Here is a 17994-nt window from a genome sequence, read left to right as displayed (position 1 = left end):
TGTCTCTGTGCGTGCCAGGGGTGGCACTGGATGGGCTTTAATGTCCCTTTCAAGCCAAGCCCTGCTGGGATTCCATGAAAGTCTTTGGGATTTCTGAACCCCTGAGTCAGTTTGGGGGGGCTGAGCCGAGCCCCAGGATGGGCTCTGGTCACTGCAGGCTCCTGGAGCTGTCCTGAGCCACGGGCAGGGGCCAGAGGTGACCTCTGCAGGTGGGCAGGCTCAGGCTGGGGGTCAGGGCACGGCCCGAGGCTGCCAGAGCTCGGGGAGCCTTTGGGGACCCCCAGGGGTGCCCAGGCTGGGGTTGTGGGGGCCTGGGCAGGGCAGGGCGGCACCGGTGACCCTGCAGGGGGTGGCACTGACCAGGGGGTGCCCGCTGTCCCCGCAGTGTGCCAGGTGATCGGAATGTACGACTACAGCGCGCAGAACGACGACGAGCTGGCCTTCAACAAGGGCCAGATCATCACCGTGCTCAACAGGGAGGACCCCGACTGGTGGAAGGGGGAGGTCAACGGCCACGTGGGGCTCTTCCCATCCAACTACGTGAAGCTGACCACGGACACGGACCCGAGCCAGCAGTGTGAGTGTGCGGCCGGGGCAGGTGGAACATGCAGCATTGCCGGGCCCCGCGCAGCCCCCGGGCTCTTTGAAGACCTTTCTGTCCCCCCCGTTGTGTTTGGTTTCCTTCCCATCCCCGGAGCACGTCCCCGTTTCCCCGCCCTGCTCCCCCATCCCCACCCGGATCATTTTTGCTCCATGCCTTGCCACGCCTGCCTCATTTCCCTAGCTTGAATTTGCTCATTGTTTTGTTTTGCTTATGTGTTGTTTTCCTCCTTTTTCTAGGAATCATATGTTGTCCATCCCCCACTCAGGCTTGAAAGTCCTCAAAGAGACCCACTATCCCATAGCAGTGCCCAGAGGGATGATGGGAGCCTTGATCATGTGCCTTCCAGCATGATCATCTACTGCCTTCTGAGTCAAGAACACACTGCACAGCAGTTTTACCTCATTTGACATTTAGTTGCATGGAATCGCAATGGTCGAGCTAATCACCGACAAAATTAAACTGATTCAAAACAAAACAAAACAAAACCACAAAACACACACACACACACACACAAAAAAAAAATAATAATAAAAATAATCAGAGGATAGTGGGTCCTTTTGTGGCTTTCAGAGTTACCAAACTAATTTTTCCACCTTTGCACAGGTGCTTTTGGTAGTTTAAAAAATTATTTTTTAAAGATATATTTTAGCCTTTTAAAGGAAAAGTATAAATTAAATTTTTTCATTGCAATTTTGTTTGTGCAAAAAGACCCACTATCAAGGAATGCTGCATGTGCTATTAAAATTGTTCCAAATGTCCATGAATTGGAGACTTTATGTATCTTTCTTTTTTATTGTTCACTTGTCCAGTGTTGTCGATATGTCTCTTTTTTTTAATTATTATTTTAATTTTCTTTTTTTTTTTTCTGTTTTTTTTATAATTTTTCTTTTTAATTACAAAAGAACAGAAGGGGTTAAAATCAGTTTAAGGAAGTTGAAATGTGCCCAGTTCCAGGTATTTTGTTGTAGTTACTGTACTGTTTGTAGCAGGTGTTGTTGTTGAGTGTGTAACCCATGGTGGAGAGGGGAAATGCCCTCCTCCCGTGCCAGAGGCGAACCTGGAGCGATGTTTTCCCCAGCTCTGTTGGTTGGATTTTGCACATTTGTGGCTGCAGGCAGTGAGCAGCCAGCCTGCTCCAGGTGCTGTGCAGCATTCCCGGGCCAGGAACGGCTGGAATGTTCCTCCAGGGCTGGCAGAGCCCCCGGGGCTCCCTCCCTCCCTTTCTGTGCAACACCACCTGAACCAGTCATTTTCCTGACAAGAACGAATGTATAGAACGATCTCCCTGCGATTAATTTCCAATGTTTACATTTTTTGAAACTAGACTGTGGAGTTTATACGGATTACCAGGAGCCGGAGCTGGCAGTGGAGTTGTAGCCGCGCTGTAGCCGAGCCGTGGCCGTGTCTAGCGTTAGTGGCTGGCTCTTGCTGAAATCCCTGCTGCTGGCAGTGCCCTCCTCCCAAAGCCTGGAGCACCACAGAGCCCTGCTACTAACGATTTACCACTGAGTTCCGTGCTGCTTTCCGTGTCCCACTGTCCCCTGGAGCCCTCCCAGCCCAGCTCCCCGCTCCCGACCCGTCCTGCGGTGCAAAGGACAAGTGAAGCTCCTTACTCAGTTGCACTTCAGTATTTCATCACTATGAATGTAAATTATATAAATATATAAAAACCTGCAGCTTTAACAACTGTAATACAGCCTTTCCAATTAGTTCCATGTATAGAGAATTAAATCCTTCCTACAAAAGAGGCCGACACGTGTTTGTTGTCTCGTTGCTGGGTCACACCGAGCTCGCCACGGGCCGTGAGAGCACCGAGGGATTTGCCAGCAGCACAGCCTGGAGCCCTTTGCCCCTCACAGGGACAACTTGCCTGGGTTCTTGGAACGTTGTTTCACTCTAATTACTCAGATTCATCATCCTTACCTGCAGCCTTTTGCCCCTCTGGCTGGGAGGGGATTGCTGGGGTGTCCTTGGACTCCTGGTGGGACCCTTCCAGCTCAGGAGCCTCTGATTCCCTACCCAGGCTTTCTACGTGGTTCCAATCAGTGGATTTTGATATTTTTTTTAATAGATAAATTAAATATTCTTGCTTGGTTTGCCATGGGTTTACCTGGATTTGGGATGTGTTTTATGCCAGGAGCTCAAATCTGAAAATATGCACAACTGCACAGATTTTCCTTCTTTTTAGGACAGTATTTAAACAGTAATGCATCCTTCATTTCTACCCTAAAAAAACAATTCTCCATCATGGCCACTTGCTGACAACTGCAGAAATGGAACAGCCCGTCCCACTTGTGATTTTCAGTGCTTTCTGTGGGGATGGAGCCAGATTTGACTCCACTCTGTCAATATTTTGTGCATTAACTGATATTTGAACGAGAGGATCTCTCTTTTCCTATCCTGAGCTGCTGGGATGAAAATCTGACTCGACTAAAAGCTTTGGCCATTAGGGCCATTGTGGCTCCTGTGACTTCAGGCCACAGCTACAAGCTGGATCTGTAGTGAAATATTTGCAGTAATTCAGCTGTAGGGGATTCAGGTGCTGCTCTTTTCTTTCTCTTTACATCAAGTGGGAGGAAAAACGAGGCTCCTGCAGCGCCCTGCAGGGTGGAGCTGCTCTGCTGTGTCCTCCAGGGGCTGACACTGGAGCCTTTCAAAGTCACCAAGTCCTAAAAGTGACCTGGGAGGGGCATCTGGAGTTGTCCCGCTGGGATTCACAGGGAATCCCGGGATTCCTGAGCTGGAAAAGCCCTCGCAGCCCATGGAGTCCCAGCTGTGCCCGATGCCCACCTTGTCCCCAGCCCAGAGCCCTGAGTGCCACGTCCAGCCCTTCCTTGGGCACCTCCAGGGATGGGCACTGCAAAGCTCCCTGGGCAGCCCCTGCCAAGGCCTGAGCTCCCTTTCCATGGGCAAATTCCTGCTGCTGTCCACCCTGAACACACACGAGGCGCTGCTTGTGCCAGGACCCCTCAGGCAGAAGAGCAAAAGAAATCTCATGTACAGAGTCCCAGAGAGACTCCCTTGTGGATTAAGTGTCACATGTGGGAGTCCCTGTAACATTTATTTCCTCCATGAGTCCCTAAGGGGGCTCTGGGAGCTCGGCAGGGAATGTTCCATCCTCCTCCTCCTCCTCAGGGATTCTCCCTGAGCTGCAGGGACCAGGGCAGTGACTGCTTTACCTGTCTGCACTTGTCCTGATGGATGTAAATATATATAAATAGATATATGAGAAGGGGAATCTGATCAGCTGGGGCTGCCCCTGGATCCCTGGCAGTGCCCAAGGCCAGGCTGGACATTGGGAGCTCCTGGGACAGTGGGAGGTGTCCCTGCCATGGCAGGGCTGGCACTGGCTGATCCTTAAAATCCCACCCAAATCATCCTGGGATTTTGTGAATTGGTTCTTTATATTCATTTCCCTGTGCCAGGCACCTTCTCCCCTTGCACAGGAATTGTCACTTGAGGGATGGAGAGGAGGCTGCAGTTCCAGATGCTCCCAGTGCTGCTGATTTGATTCTTCACTGTTTTTATTGTTTGTGGGAATTCCCTCTGTATCCAACTGCTGACAAAGAATTCCCATGGATGTTCTTTTGGAGAATTTGTTCAATACTTGAAATCTGTCCAAGACAGTTCTTAGCTCTGAAACATGGGTTTATCGAGAACATTTTGCTTTATATTCAGGATCAGTTTTATTTAAACCTCAATTCTTTTGGAGCTTTAGTGGCTTCACTTTCTGTCCCCATGAGCTCACAGAGCACATTTTATTCTCATAACCAAAATGACTGAAATTCTGGTTTTGTTCTCTGGTTTTAAAGCACTTTTTAGTTCTTTGTGCTTATTGACTCCAGCTATTTAACTTGTTATACAGCAACTTCTGTGCAGTAAATTCAGATGACAAGTGACTTGTTTTTAAATTCATTTTAGACAAGTTCAGTAGATTCAGGAGCAATACCTCAAATATTTCTGCATCAGTTGAATTGACACAACAGGGAAACAAACTCCTCCTTAGCTGCACACGGTGCTGAGGTGACCTTTGGGCTTCAGGACGTTGTGCTGGTGCAGTTACAAACTAAAATGGTTTTCAGCAAGACTTCACTGCCCACCTGGGGCCTTTAATGAGCAAAGCACTGGAACTGAGCTGGAGGGACCCCCAGGGATCCCCCAGTGCCCCCCTGCCCTGCCCAGACCCCCCAACAAGCCCAGCCTGGGCATCCCTGGATGCTCCTGGAGCTCTGGCAGCCTCGGGGCCGTGCCCATTCCCTGGGGAGCCTGGGCAGTGCCAGCAGCCTCTGGGGAAAGAAGAGCCTTGCCCTAAAAGCCAACCTAAATCCCTGCTGGGCCAGCTGCAGCCGCTCCCTGCTGCTGTCCCTGTGGCAGGAGCAGAGCCCGGAGCTGTTCCTCTGCCAAATGAAAGTGAAAAAATAATAAAATGTTGTTTGATAAAAGGTTGGAACATTTAAAATACTGCATTTGGTTCCCACACTGCTGGTTCCAAGTGAAGTGCCTGCACAGCACCTTTCATTATTTGTGGAATTCCCTGTGAAATGGGGCTGTGCAGTTCCTCCTCGGACCCGTGGCTGCTGTTTGTGACTCTGCTGCTTCTGTGCCCTGAGTGCCCAGGGGCTCAGGCAGGCCCTGGGTCACAATTCAGGGGTGAGATTTCATTTCCTGACGCGTTCTGAACCATTCCAGGACTGTGGTTTACATTTTTGGATGCATTCTTGCCCTCACATGTAGGATTTTACTGTCCCCAAGCAGCCTCTGGAAAGGGATTGGTAGAATCAATGACTCACAGAGTGGTTGAGTGGGAACCACCATCCTCAAGTGCCACCTCCACACCTTTGAACACTTCCAGGGAGGGCGATTCCACACTAAATAATGCTTCAGGTTTTGCCAGTGGGACTGCCCAGGCTTGTTCCAGCTCCTTCCGTGCTCCTCAGAGGGAAGAGCTCTGCTCTGACGGGAAATGGACACACTGCTCTGCTTGACACATTCCAAACGTGCTGAAATTATTGAAAATAACAGAAAATGGGGTTGGGCATTGCAGATGTTTGAGATGGAGAGATCTGTTTGATCCCAGACAATGTCCTCACCCAAATCCTGGGATGGCTTCTCAGTGGAGGGTCCATCCCAGGGGATTTAAGGGGAATTGGTGGCATCTGGAACAGGTGCTAGGAAAGCTGAATGTTGCACTGCTGTGATTTAAATAATTCAACATTGCTGAGGTCCCTCCAGGGCTGGCTCCAGTTGTGGCTGGTGCAGGAGAGCCCTGGAGGGGCTGGAGCGTGTCCGGGGCAGGGAACGGAGCTGGGAAGGGTCTGGAGCCCCAGGAGGGGCTGAGGGAGCTGGGAAAGGGGCTCAGCCTGGAGCAAAGGAGGCTCAGGGGGCCCTTGTGGCTCTGCACAAGTCCCTGGCAGGAGGGGACAGCCGGGGGGGTCGGGCTCTGCTGCCAGGGAACAGGGACAGGAGGAGAGGGAACGGCCTCAGGCTGGGCCAGGGGAGGCTCAGGGTGGACAGCAGCAGGAATTTGCCCATGGAAAGGGAGCTCAGGCCTTGGCAGGGGCTGCCCAGGGAGCTTTGCAGTGCCCATCCCTGGAGGTGCCCAAGGAAGGGCTGGACGTGGCACTCAGGGCTCTGGGCTGGGGACAAGGTGGGCATCGGGCACAGCTGGGACTCCCTGGGCTGCGAGGGCTTTTCCAGCCCCTGGGATCCTGGGATTCTGTGAATAATTTACCTGAGTGAAGGGGTGCTCTCCTGGTGTGCTGTTCCCTTCTCCTCAAGGATTTGGAGGTAAACTGTGATACCATTTTTGCCTGCTCCTGGTTCCCTCTAACAGGACAGATTTAAGTCTCCTGTGGCCTTGTCCCTGCAGATGGGGCCAGCACAAGGCTTCCAGGGGAATCTGGCAGTAGCACCGCTTAGAAAACCTCCCCAAATGAAAAGGAATCAGCAGCTGTGGCCAGGGGTGTGGATCAGGGATTTCCACAGCAGAACCTCCCTTCCCAAAAGCAGCATCTTGTTTTAGGCTCAATGTTTATCTTGGGAGACCCAGATCTCCAGGGCTGACTTTGTAGGGAAGAACAACAACATCTTTACTCTGTACAAAGAGACTTGAAATGATTTTTGCATTTCTGGAGCCCATTAATGTGCAGGGGCTGTGGTGCTGGGAGGTCAGGGCACAGATCTGCAGTCACTTTTGTCTGTTGGTTCTCCAAGTCCAGCCAGAATGGCAGAATTCATTATTGTCATTTCCCCTGCTTTTACTGCATTGAAGAAAAGAATTGCCCAGAGCAGCTGGGGCTGCCCCTGGATCCCTGGCAGTGCCCAAGGCCAGGCTGGACATTGGGAGCTCCTGGGACAGTGGGAGGTGGCCCTGCCATGGCAGGGCTGGGAATGGGTGGGGTTTGAGGTCCCTCCCAACTCAAACCATTCCATGATTTTGTGATCAATGGAATTCAGTTCAGCAAAGTCCTTTGGCATCCATGAAAAACGAGCCAGACATTCTCACTTGGAAAGGAACCCAGTTCTTCTTCTTCGGTGGTGTTAATGCAAAACCAAGAAAAATCCCTGTACTTGTGCACATCAGGAAGAAAATCCCCTCCCAGGAAAGTCTCTTTGGGATGTTCTGCTCAGATCTGGGCATTTTTTTCCCCAAATATTTCACATCCAAAAGCAGAGTGTTTGTCGTGGTTCAGAGCAGCCCATGCTGCCAAGGGAGCCACTAAAATGGTTCATTATTCAAAATGTCAGTGCATCCCTCCACAGGCCTGGTGGTTGGAAATCACCTTCAGGCCAAGGTCGTTGCATCTTTGAACAAGAACTTCCCCAAGGAAAAGTAATGAAACACTTGGTTCTCTTCTAATGAGGCACTGGGAGAGCTGGGGCTGTTTCTTCTTTACTTGGTACCAAAGAAACTGCTTTGAAATCAGGCATTTATTCAGCAGAGATCAAACTTCTGGCTTTTGAAAGGGGCCAAAATTCATTGTTTGGGCATAAAACTGGTATTTCTCCAAATCTTTATTGCAAGCAAAATTTCAGTTGCACTTTGTGAAGGGCTGTGACATCCCCCTGTCTCAGGGGAGCCTTATCGGTGTTCCTCTGCTCCCAGCCTGATCCCAGCTTCAGGGTCACACAGGAAACTTGACTGTCTGTATCTCCTTTTCTGCATTTATTTCATTTGGTTTTGTTTGGGTTTGATTTTTGATTTGATTTGATTTGATTTGATTTTTTTTAAGTCAAATCCATCATTCCGTTATCAGGAGCACAGATCAGTTAAAGCAGATTTTGCTGATATTCCATGGCAATAATGGTGACAACCCTGGACCTTCCCATTGGCATTGTCTGAGCTCCATTCAGGAATCTGGAAATGCAGGAGAATGCAGGAAATACTCCTTAAGTATTAACTTTATATGCAAAGAACTGAAGGAGTAACCTGGGGCCTGATGTTTCCATAAGGAAAGTTTGTTGCCATGGGGAATACACTGAATTTGCTGCGGGGTGAGGGAAAGAATTCAACTGGGGAATTTTGGTTGTGTGAAAATAGTTGAAATAGATCATTTTTAGAGCCAAACATTTTCCACCTGTTTGAAATCAACTTTGCTTTTTGAAATGCATGGTATTTTATGCAGAAAAATAGCAAAAACTGGGAGAAAACATTCTGTGTTCCAGTCTCAGAAAAACTTCATTAAACTCAGCTGGAAAATAACGGCCCACAGAAGAAGGAATGGAATTAAATGTTCTGTCTAATTCAGAGTAGGAAACATAATTTGAGATTGTAGAATTGATGTAAAAATCCTCCCATCTACAGGGGATCAGTGCAGGGGAGGTCTGCAACAATGAAAGGACGAAAGTGATGGAAGAGGAGCTCTCAGTGCCAACCTTTTCCTGCTTTTAAACATAAAGGAGAACAGAATCCACCCCTTGGCTTGGCCCAGAAATCAGTGGAATCTGGGGACCCCCAGTGACCTTTGCATGTCCTGGCTCAAGCCCTTCAAACATTTAGGAGCAGTTTTTATTTAAGTGTGAAGAAGGGCAGAGGCCCTGCAGGCCCTTCCTGAGCAGGATGTCTTTGGCCAGAAGGGGAAAGGTGAACCTTGGCCACGGAGCATCCATCAGCTGAGGGAATCATTCCAACACACCCCTCGGAGCACTGGGGTCACTGCAGCTCCTCCCTAATTCCCTCTGGGATATCTCTGCATCTTCCTCACACCACACAAAGTCTTTCTCCCCCTTTTCCATCACCAGCCATCCGTGTGGGACTGGAATCCCAATCCCCAAGGGTTTGGGGGCCTCCAGGGTGAGGCTGGGAATGGGCAGAGGTGAGGGAGCCTGGCCCCCAGGGAAGAGCTGAGCCACAGGGATGGCTTTGTTCTGATAAATACTAAAAGGTGTTGAGGAGCGTGTTTAGGGGAGATGAAGTGGGCAGAGCAGGCAGCTCCTGTGGAGTCCATGTGGGAAAATGAATCTGAATGCGGGCTGTGTTGTGTTTTGCAGGGTGTGCAGACCTGCACCTGCTGGACATGCTGACCCCCACCGAGAGGAAGAGGCAGGGCTACATCCACGAGCTCATCGTCACCGAGGAGAACTACGTCAATGACCTGCAGCTGGTGACAGAGGTGGGGCAGCCCTGGGCACTCCTCCCTCGGCCAAATCAATCCTTGCACTCTGCAAAGTTCCTGCATTTCACTGCTGGCTCTGCCTGCCCTGGGGGGTCTCCATCCAATCCTCATTTACCTGTATTTATTCAGATTCAGCTGTGGGAGGGTGCAAACACGGCCATTCCCTGTGCTGCCATCACCAAAATGCTGATGTTTGAGGTGTCGTTTTAGCAAAGCCCCTTAGCTCCTGACTCTCAGTGTTTATTTTTCATGCACAAGTTCTGAAACTTAAACAAATGCAATGAAGTGGAGCACTGTGCTTGCAGTGGGGCTCAGTTATCACTTCCTGAAATTGGCTTTAGAGGTAGGAAAAAAGGAATTAGCACAGAGAATTATGAACAACTCTCCTGACAGAAAAGCAAAGCCCTTTTTTGAAGCAGAGTTCAAGATACACAAACCTGGGACCCTCACAGAAATCAGATCCTCCATAAAAGAGTCCGAATTTCAGTTACTATCAAAGGAGTCTTGGATCTTTTATAGGAGACCTCTGCTAAAATTCCCTTGTTTCAAACAGATTATCCAGATCAGAATTAACACCACCACCCCTACAAATTCAGAATATTCCCTGTTAAAGCCCCTCGTACCTGAGATCTCCTTAGGGAACACGATGGATGTCTGGGCCTTGGAGCATGCTGGAATTCTGTCTGTACCTACCCTCAATGGCCTCCCTTCTGATCCCCAGATCTTCCAGAAACCACTGATGGAGTCTGAGCTGGTCACAGAAAAAGAAGTTGCCATGATTTTTGTTAACTGGAAGGAGCTGATAATGTGCAATATTAAACTACTGAAGTAAGTTTGTTTTTTCCCCACCGTACTTCACAAAAGCAGAGCTCTGGGCCTCTCCCCCTGCTTCTCCTTTCTTCTACATGAAAATATTTGCCACTTAGACAAATTCCAACCAGAAGGGCCACGTGTTTCTCCTTGTGGGGAAGAAGCAATCGGGGGCAGTGTTTGCTGAGAGCAGCTGAGAAGAACCCAGCAGCTCTCTGCCATTGCACTCCCTCTGTTCCTGTGCTCAGAAGGCAAATCCTCCTCTTCCCTGAAGAGCAGAGCTTGCCAAGGCTTCCCACGGGGCAGGATTTGCCTGGATCCAAAAGGGTTTGTGCCCAGAGCACCCCTCCCCAAACCACTGAGACCCACCCACACGGAAGGAGGGCACAGTTAAACCTTCACCTGGATAAGCAAAAGCATTCATAAAATTATTTTGTTTCCCTACTGAGCTGCTAATTTTCACTGAACCTACAGAGATTTTACAGCTTTGCAGTATCTCCTGTTTTTTTTTTAAATGTGTTTGAAAATGGCCCACAGGTTGAGCGGTTGTGGTGGTGACAGGACAAATGACAACGAAGCTTTCCTTAGGAAACCAGGCTGAAAACTCAGAGTGATGGGGTTTTTCCTCCTTCCCTCACACATCAGGAAACCAATAGAAAAGGAAATTCCCCTCCTCTTTCTCTCACCTCTGATCTGGCATTGCATTAAGGTCCTGGATGACCAGGAGAGGGAAAGGTGTTAGCCTGGGTTATTGTGTCCTTGCAGTAAATCTCGTGGCCGATGCATCTCTCGTTCTCTGCGTTTCCATAATGAATGAGAAGCCCTTTATTCCATAACTGAGGAGTGGTTCTTTGTCCAACCCCTGCTCCTGCTCAGGGCCCTGCGTGTGAGGAAGAAGATGTCTGGGGAGAAGATGCCGGTGAAGATGATCGGGGACATCCTGACAGCGCAGCTGCCCCACATGCAGCCCTACATCAGGTTCTGCAGCTGCCAGCTCAACGGGGCCGCCCTCATCCAGCAGAAAACGGATGAAGTGCCCGACTTCAAGGAGTTTGTCAAGGTAAGAGAATCAGCAACCCCTGGGAGTTCTGTGCATCTCCTCACGTGGCTGATCTGCTGAACAAATGAGTGTCCACTTCTGGGCCACTCACTTGAAAAAGGACCTGGAGGGGCTGGAGCGTGTCCAGGGCAGGGAACGGAGCTGGGAAGGGTCTGGAGCCCCAGGAGGGGCTGAGGGAGCTGGGAAAGGGGCTCAGCCTGGAGCAAAGGAGGCTCAGGGGGCCCTTGTGGCTCTGCACAAGTCCCTGGCAGGAGGGGACAGCCGGGGGGGTCGGGCTCTGCTGCCGTGTCCCAAGTGACAGAACGAGAGGAAATGGCCTCAAATTGCATCAGGGGAGGCTCAGGTTGCAGATTGGAAACATTTCTTCCCTCACAGAGCGGTCAGGCCTTGGGATGAGCTGCCCAGGGAGGTTTGGAGTCGCTGTCCCTGGGAGTGTCCCCGAGGAGTCTGGGGACAGGGTTTGGGGTGATGCTGAGTGGGACTGGGTGGTCCTGAAGGGCTCCTCCAGCCCTGGTGATCCTGGGATTCTCATCCAGACAAGGCAGGTGAAGAAATGTTGCAAAACCCACAGGGAGTTCTCCTGATGTGATCTCAGAGCAGATTTAGCTGAGGATTGGTGCTCATTTATTGCCTTCCCTTTTCCTTTCTTGGAGGAGCTCATTTTTCAGGGTTTAAAGCACCTGACTAACCAGATTTTACCTCTCTAATGTTTCAGAGGTTAGCAATGGATCCTCGCTGTAAAGGAATGCCACTATCAAGTTTTCTACTAAAGCCTATGCAACGGGTAACCAGATACCCACTAATAATTAAAAATGTACGTTCCTTTGCAACATGATGGGTTTGGTGCTGCTTTGCTTACACCTTAATCACAGGCTTGTTTCTTTATTTGTGTCAGGCTTTGTCACTGTGATATTTCTGATGTGCTGGGGAATGTGGGATGTCCTTTAATACTCAATTCCAGTATATAAAATAGGATCATTCCTTGGGCTTTGGCGAAATTCTTCTATATTTCTATTTGAAACAGAGGTGAAGCTTGCACCCAAAGAACCAGAAGGCAGCGAGTACTGAGTGAAAATTAAAAATTCAGATAACAGGAGCAACAAGACAACCCTGTGCTCATATTTGCCTTTCCCCTCAGTGCCATTCCCTCCCCACAGGCCGGGAGCTGACACTGAGCCGGGATCGCTGCAGTTCCCCCTGCAGCTGATGCTGCTGGAGGATTTACAGCCTTTTCCTAACTTCCATTTGTTGCTTAACACTTCCCATCCCAAATAACACCGTGGAACAAGGCCCAAGGCTTTCACAGGGAATTAGGGATTGGATGTTGGCACGGCAGGGATTCCTCCAGCAGTTGTGGCTGCGTTTCTGTGTTTGGCTGCAATGTTTCTGCCACAGGAGCCAGTCCTGCTGCAAAGGCTGTGCAGGCAGGCCCATGATCCAGCTCTTCCCAGCTAGTGCTGCTCTCCCACTCCTCATGGCTGCCAAGGAGGATGATAAATATGATAAATGATAAATGCAGGCTGCCTTGGCTGGCTCTGCCAGCAGTGAAGCCTGGAAGAGAAGCGTGGGGCTGCAGGGCTGAGCTGACAAGGCCCTGTTTGTGTGCAGATAATAGAGAACACCCCCGAGAACCACCCTGACCACAGCCACCTGAAGCACGCCCTGGAGAAGGCGGAGGAGCTGTGCTCGCAGGTGAACGAGGGCGTGCGGGAGAAGGAGAACTCGGACAGGCTGGAGTGGATCCAGGCCCACGTGCAGTGCGAGGGGCTCTCCGAGGTAACCGGGTTAACCTGCTCGGCAGCCATCCCAAACCCCATCCCCAACCCCATCCCCATCCCAAACCCCATCCCCAACCCCATCCCAAACCCCAACCCCATCCCAAACCCCATCTCCATCCCAAACCCCATCCCCATCCCCAACCCCATCCCAAACCCCATCCCAAACCCCATCCCAAACCCCATCCCCATCCCAAACCCCATCCCCAACCCCATCCCAAACCCCATCCCCATCCCAAACCCCATCCCAAACCCCATCCCCAACCCCATCCCCAACCCCATCCCCATCCCCAACCCCATCCCCAACCCCATCCCCATCCCAAACCCCATCCCCAACCCCATCCCCAACCCCATCCCAAACCCCATCCCCATCCCAAACCCCATCCCCAACCCCATCCCCAACCCCATCCCAAACCCCATCCCCAACCCCATCCCCAACCCCATCCCAAACCCCATCCCCAACCCCATCCCCAACCCCATCCCAAACCCCATCCCCAACCCCATCCCCAACCCCCTCCCAAACCCCATCCCCAACCCCATCCCCATCCCAAACCCCATCCCCAACCCCCTCCCAAACCCCATCCCAAACCCCATCCCAAACCCCATCCCAAACCCCATCCCCATCCCCAACCCCATCCCCAACCCCATCCCAAACCCCATCCCAAACCCCATCCCAAACCCCATCCCCGCCCAGCTCCCTGCCCTCCTGCCTGCTCGCTGCTCTGCTCCTCGTGGTGAATCCTGCCTGAATCCACACCCAGGCTCGGTGCTGCAATCTGCATTCTGCCCCATCCCCAGCTCTGGGTGCTGGGACTGCTGTGTCCCATTGAAAAGCTGTGCCTGAGCACTTTGGAGTGCTTTAAAAACCAAATATTTTGAAATATTTTCTGTGGTAGAGCTTTGTATGCATTTGAAAACTCAAGAATACTGATCAAGTCTCCAGAGACTTTACAGAGAGAATCCCTGCCTCCCATGCCGTGTCATTTTCTATGGTTACGTGCTGAGTTTCTAGAAATACTGTGTTTGTATGTCCTGCAAAAGGAGGGAAGATATTCTGATGGCCTTCCTGTTGCTGCTGGAGGTAACAGAGGCAGACAGATCACAACTTGATTTTCAAACTGTGCGCCAAGTTTCCCATTCTAGAAGGTAAAAAACTAATGAGTTCATAAAGTAGAAAAATGGCATTTTACCTGAGGAAGTTCTGGGAGAAGGACGTGTGTGACAATGTCAGCACATTCATCTGCCAGCCCCTGCCTGCTTTTATCTTCTGTGGATGGTGCCTGGCCCCAGAGCAGCAGATCCACACCCTGACACAGCCTGTGGTGCTCGCTCCAGCCATGGCAGGGGGCAGCCCAGCCTCTCCCTGTTTTCTGTCCCAGGGGTTTCCAGCCTGCCAAAGGAGCCCCTCCGGACCCAGCTGCCCTGGGTGGTGAGAGCTGTGCTGAAAGTCAGACTGAAAATGGCACTTTAGGCAAGGCCAAGAATCTGCTGCTCCCTAAGAAGCCCCGGCTGAGTCTGGGATTGTGCCAGGCCCAGTGGCCAGCAGCTCTAACTCGGGGTATCGTGGCCATCTGGAATCCTTTGGGGTGTTTTAAGGGGTGAAATTCAAACCCAATCCAGAACGCAGCCCTTGAGGAAGCTCAGCCTGGGGAGAGGCCTCTGGCTGCTCATCCAGGACAGGCTCAGCCCCACTCCTGGGGGTGCATGTGTTTGGCCAGGGGCCACAGATGCTTTTGGCTCCCCCCTGCCTGCCCAGCCCGTGCCCTGTGAGCGATGGGTGCCCTGCAGGGGCTCCTCCCGGCTCTCCCGTGACTCGCACCGCTCGCCGCGCTCGGGGCATCGTCACCCCTGTGACACAGACTGGAACCAGGACTCAAAACTGTATTTGCTCTCTTGCAGGGCAGCCCCGATTGTTTCACTTTATACAGTGCGTTGTTGTTCTTCTTCTACTTTTCGCAGCAACTCGTTTTTAATTCAGTTACAAACTGCTTGGGACCACGCAAGTTCCTGCACAGTGGGAAGCTCTATAAAGCCAAGAGTAACAAGGAGCTGTATGGTTTTCTCTTCAACGACTTCCTCCTCCTCACTCAGATCATAAAACCTCTTGGCTCTTCTGGCACAGACAAGGTCTTCAGCCCCAAGTCCAACCTGCAATACAAAATGTACAAAACTGTAAGTGCTGCTCCGGCACGGGGATGGGGCTCGGTAGCTCCATTCTGGAGATGTTCTGGGATCTTCTTCCCAGAGAAGAGGTTTGAAAGCTTTGAGGTTCAGGGCTGGTGGCAGGAAGGGTGTGCTCCAGTGAGATAAGAACAGATGTTTTTGAGGTTTTGCTTGAATAAAACCCTTCTATGAGGGCTCGTGTGCTTGAGGGAGCAGAGGGAGAGTGGTGCTGGCTGTTCTCTGCAGGAGGAAACTGCTGTGCTTGGCTGTCTCCAGGAGGGTTCCCAGGCTATGCTGGCACCTCTGTCTTTGTCAGCTTTTAAAATTTTCTGCAGAAAGATGGGAGGCAGAAGTGGGGAGATACTTGGGGGACAGAATAAACCTGCTGTGAGCTGATGTGTGCTGAATGCCCCCGTGCAGACTCTGCAGTACAACTCCAGCTCTGCTGATGTTTTACAGCCCATTTTCCTAAACGAGGTACTGGTAAAATTACCCACAGACCCTTCTGGAGATGAGCCCATCTTCCACATCTCCCACATTGACAGAGTCTACACGCTCCGGGCCGAAAGCATTAATGAAAGGTAGGTGCATTTGTGGGCCTTCAAAAAGTCTGGTGAATGTGGGATGGGAATGGTTGTGATGGAAACTTGCAGAGCACTCTCCAAGCTGGTTGTTTTACAAGACTGGAAAACTCCTTCTTGGAATATGGTGACCTGAAAAGGAAGGAGAAATAATGATGTTTCCTGAATTCCAGCTAGACCAGTGAGGAAATGGCTGAGGGTGGATGTTTAGGCTGCATTTCACATGGTAATGTGAAGAGGCCAAAGATGCAATTCTATCTTCTGCTGTTAGCTGGGATAGTAGAAGGTGTCCCTGAGGGGGACTGGATGAGCTTGAGGATGTTTCCCAGCACAAACCATGAATGTTCTGTGAAGCAGCAGCTCTTCATTTGGGGCTCCAAAGTTGATCCACAGCTTTCAGATTCTCCCATGTTTCCTTGACTCAGGCCCCCTTGTATGTCACAGCAGATTTTCTAAGCCCTTGAGGTCCCTTAGTAGCCCTTCTGCCACCCTTTTTCTCTGTCAGCCTTCCCCCTCAGCTGGGATTGTTGGGATCAGGAGCAGACTCAGTGATGTTTGTGGGTCCCTTCCAGCTCAGGATGTTCTGTGATTCTTAAGCATGAAATGATTTCCCAAAGGGCCCATTCACCACCCGTGGACTCCCCAGGTTACACTTTTGAAGTGCTGAGGATCACAAGAACTGGGTAGGAAATCTCAGGGACCAAGGACAGTGACCACCTCAGCAGCACCAGTGTCTGGTACCTCCTGGCTCCAAGAACTCCATTTATTTCAGGAAAACAAAGGGCTGGATGAAAGCAAACCTGATCTTTAGAACTTTGGTTTTCTCACCAAGCATCTCCTGCTCGTGGTTCTCTTGAGCTTTCTTTGTGTGGTGGGGTTTGCTTCCCTGGGATGGTTACATTCTGCAGGTGCTGTGAGTTCCAGTGAGATCCCTTCCAGGATCAGGCAGCTGTGGGATGGCAGGGCCTGGGATGGGGCCAGAGCCTTGCCTGGGAAGGAGGGACAGCTTTTGTTATGTCTGCTGTGCTCCAGCATTTTGCAACATTTTTTTCTCCTTTCCTTCTGAAGGACTGCCTGGGTCCAGAAGATCAAAGCTGCTTCAGAACTTTACATAGAGACTGAGAAGAAGAAGAGGGAAAAGGCCTACTTAGGTACAGCGTAGGATGTGGGACTCATCTTCTGTGGAAAAGTCCCTGGGCAGGAAAATCCACTGGTGACATTTTCTCTGTGCTCTTCTGTTCCACCACAGTTCGCTCTCAGAGAGCAACAGGCATCGGGAGGCTGATGGTGAACGTTGTTGAAGGCATTGAACTGAAGCCCTGCAGGTCCCATGGTGAGTGCCTTGGCTTTCTCTGCTCCATCCAGAAGATGTTCCCTTCTGCCAGCCTGACTGCGCAGGGTCTGTCCCAGACACGACTTTGTTAAATGACGTGGGTTTAGGGAATAAATGGGCAGAGGTGAATTTGTGCAGCTGAGCCGTGCTCCTGCAGCTGTCCTGCGTGAAGCTTTTGTTTCAGACTGGCTTCGTTTCCACCGCACAAGCCACAGAGTCCCACAGGGAAGAGTGGAGGGTGCTCAGCACCCAGCAGAGCAGAGTATTCACTGTGATGTTGATGTAGCCCATTACAGAGGTGGTGAAGCAGAGCCTGGATGGGGCCAGAGCCTGGGATGGGGCCAGATGCCTGGGGTGGCCAAGGTCTTTCCCAGCTCAGCTCTGTCGGAGCAGAGGGATGCTCCTGAGCAGGATCACGCTGCTAAAAAAGCCCCGCTGGTTTCTGTTTGTTCCCATCTTCCCAGGAAAGAGCAACCCCTACTGTGAGGTGACCATGGGCTCTCAGTGCCACATCACCAAGACCATCCAGGACACCCTCAATCCCAAGTGGAATTCCAACTGCCAGTTCTTTATCAAGGACCTGGAGCAGGACGTGCTGTGCATCACGGTGTTCGAGCGGGACCAGTTCTCCCCGGATGGTGCGTGTGGGGCTGCCCCTGCCAAGAGCATTTGCAAAGCTCTTTTTTGAGGAGGAGCATTCCTGCTTGAGGGAAATCGGAGGCAATGGGCTGGGCTGGGAGATGATCATTAAAGATACCCCAGGCTTGACCCTCTTTGCATATTTAGGAGTCAACTTGCCCTTGCTCCACCCCAGTATCAGCACAAAAAGGATGCAGCTCCCTCTGGGTTTTGACAGTTCCTTTTCTTGTGCAGTTGACAACAAGTTAAGTGTGGTTTGTAATTCTGCTAAGGCTCCAGAAAGCTCAGGATGCTGCTTGCACATGGATGGGTTGAGGCAGGAGGAAGAGAAATGACTTTGAGTTCCTGTTATATGCAGTAACAGTAGCAAAAATGAGCCCAGGATTCCAAACCTGATAGAATTGTGGAACAGTT

The 17994-nt window shown here is 51.0% G+C and overlaps 1 protein-coding gene across 3 annotated transcripts in view; it reads left to right on the top strand.

Moving 5' to 3' along the window:
- ITSN1 (intersectin 1) overlaps positions 1–17994 on the top strand; it is a 96123-nt gene that overhangs the window by 75465 nt on the left and 2664 nt on the right. For 2 of the 3 annotated variants that reach the window (XM_088052202.1, XM_088052200.1), the window contains 11 exons: positions 386–577; positions 9095–9216; positions 9941–10047; positions 10906–11089; positions 11805–11903; positions 12698–12865; positions 14764–15036; positions 15487–15608; positions 16677–16759; positions 16858–16941; positions 17406–17579. In XM_088052202.1, coding sequence (XP_087908328.1) covers positions 386–577; positions 9095–9216; positions 9941–10047; positions 10906–11089; positions 11805–11903; positions 12698–12865; positions 14764–15036; positions 15487–15608; positions 16677–16759; positions 16858–16941; positions 17406–17579 — 1608 coding nt within the window. The remainder of the gene's footprint in view (positions 1–385; positions 578–9094; positions 9217–9940; positions 10048–10905; positions 11090–11804; positions 11904–12697; positions 12866–14763; positions 15037–15486; positions 15609–16676; positions 16760–16857; positions 16942–17405; positions 17580–17994) is intronic. The other variant, XM_014255622.2, reaches the window with a different exon arrangement.

This window comes from Pseudopodoces humilis, chromosome 2, assembly GCF_049639895.1.
Source record: "Pseudopodoces humilis isolate 2021_Gansu_Grassland_sample_001 chromosome 2, ASM4963989v1, whole genome shotgun sequence".
In the NCBI taxonomy this organism is placed as follows: Eukaryota; Metazoa; Chordata; class Aves; order Passeriformes; family Paridae; genus Pseudopodoces; species Pseudopodoces humilis.
The sequence above is the reverse complement of the archived record's forward strand: the minus strand, read 5'-3'. Positions and strand labels throughout refer to the sequence as shown.